Source organism: Scyliorhinus torazame, chromosome 15 (genome assembly GCF_047496885.1).
Source record: "Scyliorhinus torazame isolate Kashiwa2021f chromosome 15, sScyTor2.1, whole genome shotgun sequence".
Classification (NCBI taxonomy): domain Eukaryota; kingdom Metazoa; phylum Chordata; class Chondrichthyes; order Carcharhiniformes; family Scyliorhinidae; genus Scyliorhinus; species Scyliorhinus torazame.
The window spans coordinates 175,899,202-175,911,633 of record NC_092721.1 but is presented as its reverse complement, the minus strand read 5'-3'; the positions used below and the strand labels follow the sequence as shown (position 1 = coordinate 175,911,633).

Below are 12,432 nucleotides of genomic sequence, written 5' to 3'. Positions count from 1 at the left end.
CCCAGGAAACCTATCTACTTTGATGTCTTTTAAAACACCCAATATCTCCTTTTTGATGTCAACATGACCCAGACTGTCTACACACCCTACCCAAGAATCATCTTCCACAAAGCCCATTTTCTCTGGCTCAACACATAGATTCCCCCCACTGACCTGATGTGGTCCAATCCTTTCCCTGGCCACCCTCTTGCTTTTTACATATGAATAAAAAGCTTTGGGATTCACCTTAATCCTACTTGCCAAGGACATTTCATGACCCCTACTAGCCCTCCTTATTTCCTGCTCAAGTACCTTCCTACTTTCTTTATACTCCACCCCACCCTTCTAGACCCTACAAAAGTCTAATTTTCTTTTTGACGAGGTTCACACGGTCCCTCATTATCCAAGCTCCCTAAACTTCCCACACTTACCCTTCGTTCTCTCAGGAACTTGACTTTCCTGAATCCTAATCAACTGTCGCTTGAAAGACTCCCACATGTCCAATGTTGATTTACCCTCCAACAGCCGCACCCAATCCAAATTCTTTAATTCCTGTCTAACGATATCATGATTTGCCTTTGGCACCTTAAACACGCGGGTTACCGTGTTACTCTCATCCCCATCCAAAAGTACCCTAAAAACTTACAGAATTGTGGTCACTACTCCCAAAATGTCCCCCTACTGAAATCTCCATTGTCTGTCCAGGCTCATTCCCCAATACCAGATCCAGTACTGCCCGTTCCCTAGTTGAACTATCTACATATTGCATCAAGAAGCCTTCCTGGATACACCTTACAAACTCTGCCCCATCCAAGCCCTTAACACTGAATGCTTGTTTTATACTTGATAACTAAAGGTCTCTGGAACTTGGGGCATTTTTTTTAAAGATGCATTGAACAGTGCTTGTCCACAAATTACATAATGCAGTTCTAGTTTTAGGATGTCTTATGGCACAGGAACAGTGTCCCTGTCTGCACTCCCAATTCTTGCTCTGATTTATCTCGCTGATTATTGGGTAGGGAGTTTCGAAGGTTTGGGGGTGTTGGTTTGGTTTTCTGTGTGGGGGATGGGACTCTGACAGGGCCCACCCCGCTAGCAAACGTAAGAATGGGAACAAGGTGGGAGGAGGGGCTGTGGTCAGCGGAACCTGTATGGGCAGAGCTTGATGGGCCTGGGACATGGGAAGGGTGGGGGGGGGATGGGGACGATACTAGGGAAGTTGTTTGCGAGAGGAAGTGGTTAGGGGGGTTCTGGGAAAGGGGGGGGGGGAGAATAGGTAGGAGGCTGACGGTGACTAGGGGCAGGGTTGGGTCCCGCCAGCTGGGCAGGGCCAGGAGTAGTGGTTATAACAGATAGGAGGGGCAGTGGAGGTGAAAGACCCCCGGGCAGGGTGGCGGCGTGGTCGTACGAGGCTGGGGTGACAAGTGAAGTGAGCAAGAGTTTTCTCGCATTTGAAGACCTTGAAAGCCAACGTGGTGCGTTATAAGAGGCCCACCTGAGGTCAGGTGTTCCCTCGGGCTTTGATAGCAAGGCCGGTGGGGGGGGGGGTATGATGGCGATTCTGGTGGGTAAGCAGGTGAAGAAGCCGGTGGCTGAGCTGGGGGTAGGTACATAATAGTTACGGGTACATTGGAAGGGAGGTTGGTGGTGTTGGTTCGCATATATGCTCCTAATCGGGACGAAGTAGGATTAATGAAAAAGATAATGGCTGTCATTCCAGATTCGGATACGCACCAGCTAATACTGGGAGGGAACTTGAATACAGTGTTGGATTGCAAGTGGACATCCAGCGTCCCTACATGCCGACGATGTGTTGTTGCATATTTCAGACCTGGGCTCTTCTGTGGGGAATATAAAGAGACTGCTTAGAAAATCTGGGGCATTTTCAGGCCAGAAGCTGAACTTGGGTAAAGTGAGTTTTGTGGTGTCTTCTCCAGGAGCAGGTATCAGCTTGGGTGGGTTGCAAGCTCAGGTGGCAACAACCCACTCCAGGTATTTGGGAGTGCAGGTGACAAGAGATTGGGCCCAGCTTCTAAGTTGAACTTTACGTGTCTGGTAGGTAGGGTTAAGGTAGATCTACCAAGGTGGGATAATCTTCCCCAGTTGTTGGCAGATCGGGTGTAGGTGGTGAAGATGAATATTTTTCCATGGTTTTTATTTTTACTGGGGGTGACAGGCTGATTTTGCCATTTGTCTGGGCAGGTAAGGTGGCTAAGGTTAGGAAGACGGTACTTCAGAGAAGGTGGCAGTATGGTGGGCGGGGGGGATTGAGCCTTCTGAACTTATTGCACTATTACTGGGCAGCAAATGCGGAGAAGGTGCAAGGCTGGAGTAGGGAGACGGAGACTTTATGGGCGAGGATTCTAGGGGGTCGGGGTTGCAGGCGCTGGCAACAGTACCACTCCCATTTACCTCAGGTAGGCATTCAAGGAATCCTGTGGTGGCTGCCACGCTGAAAATATGAAGGCAATTCGGCAGCACTTTAGGTTAAGGGCAGGTCTTAAAGGTTAATGCCGATCTGAGGGAACTATGGGTTTGATCCTGGGAAGATTTGAAGTGAGATTTTGGGAATGGGAAGGAAAGAGGGGTGATGGGAATGAAGCACTTGTTTTTGGAAGATTGGTTCGTTAATTTGGGAGAGTTGGAGGGTGAATTTCGGGTTCCCGTGTGGGGAAGGGTTTTAGGTATGTGCATGTGCAGGACTTTGCAAAAAAGGTCTTTCCAACCTCTCCGCTAGCATCTTCCTCCTCGTTGCTGGAGGAGGTGTTGTTGGTAATGGGGTTGGCAGGTGGGGTCAAAGATTAAGTGGTAGGAGGAGCTGGGTATGGCACTAGGTGCTGTAGAGGGAGAATGCCTCCATCTCAAGGACGAGGCTGGGGTTGGTGCAGCTGAAGGCAATACACAGATTGTACCTGATAAAGTCGAGGATGAACCCGCAGTTTGAGGGGGTACAGGATATTTATACATATAAATATTGGAGAAATTGGAGGTCATTTTTCAGCCCAATGTCCGCGCTCTTGTATGTGGACTTGGAGCCTAGTTCCCTGGGGACCATATTCAGGGTGTCAGACCTGCTGGCATTGCAGGCGGGAGCCCATGTTTTAGCATTCACCTCACTGGTTGCTCACAATCAATTTTGTTAGGGTCAAGGCAAGCTTCTCCACCCTGTGCCTCAGTGTGGCTGGGGGATCGAATGGAGCTCCTGCATTTAAGAAGGTGAAATGCCATAAGATGGTTTCCACATTTTGGAAAATTAGTTACCATCAACTGTTAGGGTAGAGGATGTGTTGTAATGTTTTTCATGTTATAAATTTGAATAACAGCAGTTCAAAAATAACTTTATTGCCTGTACAATGTGCAAATTATTTCTTCAAGGTATGAAAATGCAAACAAAAACACCATCACAAGTAAAAAAAAAAGCCTGACAACTTAGGATCTGAATTTGTTTGCATACGTTTCGTAATACAGTCAAGATGGGCATACTGGATCAGAGTACAAGAGGCTATCGCAACACACATACATTCTTATCAATCTCCCTCCATATGGACAACTGGAACATGGGAAAGTGGAAAGTGGCTAAATTAAAGATCAGAGTTAGAATTTTATTTTCTGAAAACATTGGCACAGAACAAGCTAAGACCAGAGAAAGAATTAATGCACATTTCAAATGTGGACCAACCCCTGCTGAGCAACATGGGCCTTGTATCAAACCTCATCCATTTAAGTGCAAACAGGTACAGATGCCCCCTCCCTCAAACTGTATTTGGTTATTTCCAATATAACGGATGAGAATTAAGAGGTGTGAAGGAAATTTGTTTGCTTCTGCATTCCAAAATAGACAAAACTAAAAATTATCTTTATTCAGCTTATAAAAATATATTCACAAAAAACTATCTTAATTGAAGGAATAAAGGCAGTAACAAGATTTGGTGTGTTACAATTCGACCAGCGACTATGCACACATAATAAATCACCCTTTAGAACAGAATGTTTAAGAAATCCATGCCCTTTGGATTAGTTGATATAAACATGATAAAGGTTAAACTATTATTTAAACAAATGGACCATTAGGAAGATTCCCGGGACTTCTTGACCAGCATCAAGGCACGTTTCAACTGTTCATAAGTGACAAACATTACCACATTCCAGGACCCCAGGCGCAGGAAGGAGGGCATAAACCTGTCGTGAAACAAAATGGGTAGATGATCAACTGAAAAAGAAGAAATCCCGGAAATCTACCCTGGAATCCTCAGGAATATGAGAACGTTTTCCGAAACAGGGTCGCTGACGTGGATATATAAGCAATTGGGGTGTGCAAGAAGAGTTATGAAGCAAAGTTCTGGTGTCAATAAAGCAAAAAGCAAATGGGACAGAATCAATGACACTTCAAAGATTGGTAGTCTGACAGCTGAAAGATCACTCTTAGGAGTTGGAGAGGTAAAGGATGTGGCGATATGCAAAGGGGACAGACACAGATTTGACAGAAATCTTTGGATCCTCACTGTCTTCAGGTGATGTCCCAGAGGACTGGAGAACAGCCAACGTTGTTCCTTTGTTTAAGAACGGTAGCAAGGATAATCCAGGGAACTACAGGCCGGTGAGCCTTATGTCAGTGGTAGGGAAATTACTGGAGAGAATTCTTCGAGACAGGATCTACTCCCATTTGGAAGCAAGTGGACGTATTAGCGAGGGGCAGCACAGTTTTGTGAAGGGGAGGTTGTGTCTCACTAACTTGATAGAGTTTTTCGAGGAGGTCACAAAAATGATTGATGCAGGTAGGGCAGTGGATGTTGTCTATATGGACTTCAGTAAGGCCTTTGACAAGGTCCCTCATGGCAGACTGGTACAAAAGGTGAAGTCACACAGGACCAGAGGTGAGCTGGCAAGATGGATACAGAACTGGATAGGTCATAGAAGGCAGAAAGTAGCAAAGGGTGCTTCTCTGATTGGAGGGCTGTGACTAGTGGTGTTCCGCAGGGATCAGTGCTGGGACCTTTGCTGTTCTTAGTATATATAAAAATGATTGAGGAAAATGTAACTGGTCTGATTAGTAAGTTTGCGGACGACACAAAGGTTGGTGAAATTGCGGATAGCGATGAGGACTGTCAGAGGATACAGCAGGATTTAGATTGTTTGGAGACTTGGGCGGAGAGATAGCAGATGGAGTCTAATCCGGACAAATGTGAGGTAATGCATTTTGGAAGGTCTAATACAGGTAGGGAATATACAGTGAATGGTAGAACCCTCAAAGAGTATTGACAATCAGAGAGATCTAGGTGTACAGGTCCACAGGTCACTGAAAAGTGGCAACACAGGTGGAGAAGGTAGTCAAGAAGGCATACGGCATGCTTGCCAACATTGGCCAGGGCATGGAGTATAAAAATTGGCAAGTCATGTTGCAGCTGTATAGAACCTTAGTTAGGCCACACTTGGGAGTATAGTGTTCAATCTGGTCGCCACACCACCAGAAGGATGTGGAGGCTTTAGAGAGGGTGCACAAGAGAATTACCAGGATGTTGCCTGGTATGGAGGGCATTCGCTATGAGGAAAGGTTGAATAAACTCGGTTTGTTCTCACTGGAACGAAGGAGGTGGAGGGGCGACCTGATAGAGGTCTACAAAATTATGAGGGGCATAGACAGGGTGGATAGTCGGAGACTTTTTCCCAGGGTAGAGGGGTCAATTACTAGGGGGCATAGGTTTAAGGTGAGAGGGGCAAGGTTTAGAGTAGATGTACGAGGCAAGTTTTTTACGCAGAGGGTAGTGGGTGCCTGGAACTCGCTACCAGAGGAGGTGGTGGAAGCAGGGACGATAGTGACATTTAAGGAGCATCTTGACAAATACATGAATAGGATGAGAATAGAGGGATACGGACCCAGGAAGTGCAGAAGATTGTAGTTTAGTCGGGCAGCATGGTCGGCGCAGGCTTAGCGGGTCAAAGGGCCTGTTCCTGTGCTGTACTTTTCTTTGTTCTTTGTACTACCTGAAAGGAATCAAACAGAAGGCTGGACCAGCAAGAACAAGAGTTAAAATTCATGGATATCGGAATGGGGGGGGGGGGGGTTTAGTTCTGGGGAGGCACTAGTCAGAAAAAGGCTGAATGGATACTAACTGGCATCAGAGTGGGAATGGGACAGCCCTGAAGGAATGAAAGCCATTGGCCAAGTCGTTAGAATCAGATGTAAAGGTGTTACAGTTAAATAAAGGTAACTACAGGGGCATGAGGGAGGAACTGACGAAAATCAACTGGGAGCAGAGCCTAGTGGGAAAGACAGTAGAACAGCAATGGCAGGAGTTTCTGGGAGTAATTGAGGACACAGTACAGAGGTTCATCCCAAAGAAAAGAAAGGTTAACAGAGGGGGGATTAGACAGCCATGGCTGACAAAGGAAGTTATGGAATGCATCAAAGCAAAAGAGAAAGCCTATAATGTGGCAAAGAGTAGTGGGAAGTCAGAAGATTGGGAAGGCTACAAAAACAAACAGAGGACAACAAAGAGAGAAATAAGGAAAGAGAGGATCAAATATGAAGGTAAGCTAGCCAGTAACATTAGGAATGATAGTAAAGGTTTCTTTAAATACATTAAAAACAAACGGGAGGCAAAAGTAGACATTGGGCCCCTCCAAAATGATGCTGGTAATCTAGTGATGGGAGACAAGGAAATAGCGGAGGAACTAATTAAGTACTTTGCGTCAGTCTTCACAGTAGAAGACATGAGTAATATCCCAACAATTCAGGAGAGTCAGGGGGCAGAGTTGAATACGGTAGCCATCACAAAGGAGAAAGTGCTCGAGAAACTAAGAGATCTAAAAATTGATAAATCTCCAGGCCCAGATGGGCTACATCCTAGAGTTCTAAAGGAGATAGCTGAAGAAATGGGAGGCGTTAGTTATGATCTTTCAAAAGTCACTGTAGTCAGGGAAAGTCCCAGAGGATTAGAAAATCGCTGTTGTAACCCCCCCTGTTCAAGACGGGAACAAGGAAAAAGATGGAAAATTATAGGCCAATTAGCCTAACCTCGGTTGTTGGCAAGATTCTAGAATCCATTGTTAAGGATGAGATTTCTAAATTCTTGGAAGTGCAGGGTCGGATTAGGACAAGTCAGCATGGATTTAGTAAGGGGAGGTCATGCCTGACAAACCTGTTAGAGTTCTTTGAAGAGATAACAAATAGGTTAGACCAAGGAGAGCCAATGGATGTTATCTATCTTAACTTCCAAAAGGCCTTTGATAAGGTGTCTCACGGGAGACTGCTGAGTAAAATAAGGGCCCATGGTATTCGAGGCAAGGTACTAACATGGATTGACGATTGGCTGTCAGGCAGAAGGCAGGGAGTTGGGATAAAAGGTTCTTTTTCGGAATGGCAACCGGTGACGAGTGGTGTCCCGCAGGGTTCAGTGTTGGGGCCACAGCTGTTCTCTTTATATATTAACAATCTAGATGATGGGACTGGGGGCATTCTGGCTAAGTTTGCCGATGATACAAAGATAGGTGGAGGGGCAGGTAGTATGGAGGAGGTGGGGAGGCTGCAGAAAGATTTAGACAGTTTAGGAGAGTGGTCCAAGAAATGGCTGATGAAATTCAACGTGGGCAAGTGCGAGGTCTTGCACTTTGGAAAAAAGAATAGCGGCATGGACTATTTTCTAAACGGTGACAAAATTCATAATGCTGAAGTGCAAAGGGACTTGGGAGTCCTAGTCCAGGATTCTCTAAAGGTAAACTTGCAGGTTGAGTCTGTAATTAAGAAAGCAAATGCAATGTTGTCATTCATCTCAAGAGGCTTGGAATATAAAAGCAGGGATGTACTTCTGAAGCTTTATAAAGCATTAGTTAGGCCCCATTTAGAATACTGTGAGCAATTTTGGGCCCCACACCTCAGGAAGGACATACTGGCACTGGAGCGGGTCCAGTGGAGATTCACAAGGATGATCCCAGGAATGGTAGGCCTAACATTCTATGAACGTCTGAGGATCCTGGGATTATATTCATTGGAGTTTAGGAGGTTGAGGGGAGATCTAATAGAAACTTACAAGATAATGAATGGCTTAGATAGGGTGGATGTAGGGAAGTTGTTTCCATTAGCAGGGGAGACTAGGACCCGGGGCACAGCCTTAGAATAAAAGGGAGTCACTTTAGAACAGAGATGAGGAGAAATATCTTCAGCCAGAGAGTGGTGGGTCTGTGGAATTCATTGCCACAGAGGGCGGTGGAGGCCGGGACGTTGAGTGTCTTTAAGGCAGAAGTTGATAAATTCTTGATTTCTCGAGGAATTAAGGGCTATGGAGAGAGAGCGGGTAAATGGAGTTGAAATCAGCCATGATTGAATGGTGGAGTGGACTCGATGGGCCAAATGGCCTTACTTCCGCTCCTATGTCTTATGGTTAAGGGTGCCAAGGGGCATAGCTGGCTAGAGAATCAGGAAAGTGTTAAAGGTGGGTGGACATATAGAAAAAGAGGGGCAAGAACAATACCAGATCTGAAGGAACAAAGGCATGAGATCTTGCAATAGAGACTGCTGGCTCCATGAACATCCACAGGTATTCATAGTTGCGGTTAGAGGAGAGGGCAAAGAGAACAGTAATTTAATTGGTTTAAGGTTGTGCTACGTTGACAGGTTGATGTGAAAATGATAAAGACTTTGTGGTTTTTTAAAAAAATATAATTGTTACCCTTTGTAGAAAGCGGTGAAACCTTCCTTCGTCAGCAGGAGGAAGGAACAGTTCAAGGCATTCCTGTACAGGCCGGGAGGGGAGTTCATGTATCTCGTCTTCACCACATCGACAGGTGAAGCTACAATGGTTGTGCAGAATCCAGCACCAAATGCAGCACAGAAGTGACATGGAAGGTTGTCTGCAAATAACATTTTAAATTATTTTGTGTTATTCAAACAAATAAAGTTTCAGCCTTTACATTAGTCAATGTGCAACACTCACCAGTCATATTTTGCCTTAACAGTGCATCCTTGATCAGATCATAAGTCACCAGCTCTGAACAGTTGACGATAGAATTGCGAACAATATTTGGCAAAGTACCTGTAAAACCATCAAATACTTTAGTGGCACCCGTTTTCAATTCTGCAGAAATAGTGTACAACAAAATTAGGATTCAGTCACCTCAGTGACCATTTAACACCTATAATAGGCCCCGAATAGAGTTCTTATTTTATTCCTCTCAGTCCATCACATGGAGGCCTGGTGGCACAGTGGGTAGGCATCACTGCTTCGGAGCTAGAAGCTCCGGGTTCAAGTCCCACCCCAGAACTTGATGGTCGTAACGTTTAAAACGCGACTAAGCAGGTTGTGTGTCAACTTGCAAATTCTTCCAATGGCTGCCACCAAGAGCGGCAGTGAATCCTGGTCAGCTACACTTGGAAGTGGAGTGGTGTCCCCTCAAGCTACAAGCCCCTGGCGACACATACTAGCGACCTGCTCCAGCTACTACCAACTACGGAAACAGACAAAAGCCATGGGGCTGGAAGAGAATTGGAATCTACCACATTGATAATTGTGTCAATAGTTCATCAAGTCAATTTTTAAAAAATGTATCATTATTGATGAGAGTCACTGACCTTTCCACAATCCTCGAAGCCCTTCCTCCTTGGCTATTTTCATGTAGGCGTCTATAGTCCCACTGTATCGCTTACTCACACCAGTTAGGTTTGATTGTGCTTGAAATCTTACTTTTACCACATCTGTTGGTTGAGCCAAAGTGACTGCCAGAGCTCCTGTTGTACATCCAGCAAGCAAACGCCCACCAATGGTAATGGCTGCAAGAAATCCAAGAGATTAGGATATACCTTTTGAAATTTACTCCAGAGTCTGCCTTCGTCACCTTTTCAAGGTGCACATTCCAGATCATAACTCGCATCTGTGCAAACCCCACCCCTCCTTTCAGGTGAAACACAGTTTAGTCCCATCAATCATCAAATTTCTCAATTGTGAACATCAAATTTCCCTTTAATCTCCTTTGCTCGAAAGAGAGACAATTCCAACTTCTCTAATCTCACCACTAAACCCAAGTCCCTCATCCCTGCTACCAATCTGATCTGCACCCTCTTGGAAACATTCTTCAAGTGCCCTAAATTGGACATGATATTATTGCGGAGACCCAACCAGTGATTTATAAAGCTTTTTAACCAACACCTCCATAGAATCTACAATGCAGAAGGAGGCCATTCGGCCCATCGAGTCTGCACCGGCTCTTTGAAAGAGCACCCGACCCAAGCCCACATCTCCACCCTATCCCCATAACCCAGTAACCCCACCCAACACGAAGGGCAATTTTGGACACAAAGGGCAATTTATCATGGCCAATCCACCTAACCTGCACATCTTTGGACTGTGGGAGGAAACCGGAGAACCCGGAGGAAACCCATGCACACACGAGGAGAACGTGCAGACTCCGCACAGACAGTGAACCAAGCCGGGAATCGAACCTGGGACCCGGGAGCTGTGAAGCAATTATGCTAACCACCATGCTACCGTGCTGCCCTAAACCTCCATGTCGCCTTGCCAAACAAAAAAAAACCTGGGTCTCTGCTCCTGCACATCCTTTAAAATTGCACCATTTAATTTCTATTTCCTTTGCTTACAAAATGCGTCATCTCATTTCATTACGTTAAATTTCATCCATCATATCTCTATTTATTTCAATAACCCGTGTCCTCCTGAAGTCTGCTCTTATCCTCCTCACTGTTTACTACCTTACGTATGTTCTGTGAGTCAATGATGAGGGCGTGAATGAAGAGAGTTAGCATACAGTCAGCTTTTGTGCTCCAGTTTGCTTCTCACTTTCGACTTGCACCACTGGCCACCAGCGGCAATGCTAAAGAGGGAGCCAAACGTGCAAGTCTCTCCCCTGCCAGTACACAGCCTCTCCATCAGCAAATCCTCAACTGTGCTTCAATGTGATGACACATGGAAACTGGGTGCCTTGTGACCTTAGGCTGAAGCTTCAGGGGAGACTTGGCTCCTCGACGGGCAGTGTGCAGGCCCACGGCCTTGTGGACATACCCTGGCACACCGGACAGATTTTGCCTAGATTTGTGCCCAATTTCACTGCACTGCTCTAACTCATTTTAACTCATGACTCATTTAAGCTCAATGCACAGCTCGATTGACACAGAGAATGATGCCATCAGTGGTCTCCAACTATGGGAGGGACAGTTTTGTCCCACCTCAAGTTAGTGGGCAACCCCCAACTCACCAAGTTGCTGACCCACCACAACGAGACCCACCTGCTTCAAAGGGTGCTTTTAACGTCACAAGCAGATGGAACCCATTGCACCAAACAAAACAAAAATGCCAATCCTTTGACTGGCAAGCTGGAATATCAGGAACATGTGCACAGCACTGACAGATGACTTGCAGCTGGTCAATAACACAGGCAACACAGAGTAATTGGCATGGATCTACTATAGGCAACACAGTAGTAAATGACATGGATCTACTATTTTGATGTCCAACCCGTCAAGAGACCAGACTCACTCATCCGGCATTTGGGGGGGGGGGGGGGGGGGGAGCTCAAGGGCGAGCAAGGTGCAGGCTTCTCTGTAAATATAATTGATTCCAGGGAAAACAAAGGCAGGATCCCAGGTTATATTCCCGGCTTGGGTCACTGTCTGTGTGGAGTCTGCATGTTCTCCCAGTGTCGGTACGGGTTTCCTCCAGGTGCTCCAGTTTCCTCCCACAAGTCCCGAAAGACATGCTGTTCGGTAATTTGGACATTGAATTAGCAGGCGTCGGAATGTGGCGACTAGGGGATTTTCACAGTAACTTCATTTCAGTGTTAATGTAAGCCTACTTATGACAATAAAGATTAATAAAAAAAGATTAACTGGAACATAAGGCCTAAGTACTGTGAACCTACTCCACCATTCAATCAGACCATGGCTGACCTGGTTGTCAACTCCTCTACTTTGCCATCTGCTCCCAATACCCTAGACTCCCTTGTCCATGAAAAATCTCTTTAAATATATTCAATGACCCAGCCTCCCTGCATTCTGAAGAAAATAATACCACACATGAACAACCCTTTGAGAAAAAACACTTCTCATCTCAGTTTCAAACAGTGAACTTTTATCCTTAAAACGGTGTTCCCTGGACTTCCGGCGGCGGCTATGTAGGAGTAAGTCGCACATTTGGTGGCTCCCGCTCTGGTCGGACATTTGGACCTTTCACCCGGACTTTTTTCCGGTTTGAAGCTGTAAATTCGACGGCCGAGGCAATTGGGCACCGTTTCCACTTATCGGTGCATGGAGAAAAGAACCAGAAGTGCACGAAAAGGCAGAAATAGGAAGATAGGCAAGAGCTGTTCTGAAGCTGCAGCAGGAGACAGCATGGCCGAGGATCGGACCCCTGGGGTGTCGGCCCAGCGATCAACGGAGCAGTTGATGCAGGTCATCCAGGACGGATTTGCCAAGCAGAAACCGGACTGTCTGGACCCGATTAAAGAGTC

The 12,432-nt window shown here is 45.9% G+C and overlaps 1 protein-coding gene across 1 annotated transcript in view; it reads right to left on the bottom strand.

Annotated features, from left to right (window-relative positions):
• Nucleotides 1–3,814: 3,814 nt before the first annotated feature.
• LOC140391458 (dicarboxylate carrier UCP2-like) overlaps nucleotides 3,815–12,432 on the bottom strand; it is a 31,092-nt gene continuing 22,474 nt past the window's right edge. The window contains exons 4-7 of the mRNA XM_072475967.1: nucleotides 9,545–9,742; nucleotides 8,910–9,008; nucleotides 8,646–8,826; nucleotides 3,815–4,158 (exon numbers count right to left, since the gene is read on the bottom strand). Of these exons, the coding sequence (XP_072332068.1) occupies nucleotides 4,047–4,158; nucleotides 8,646–8,826; nucleotides 8,910–9,008; nucleotides 9,545–9,742 (590 nt within the window). The 3' untranslated portion in view covers nucleotides 3,815–4,046. The remainder of the gene's footprint in view (nucleotides 4,159–8,645; nucleotides 8,827–8,909; nucleotides 9,009–9,544; nucleotides 9,743–12,432) is intronic.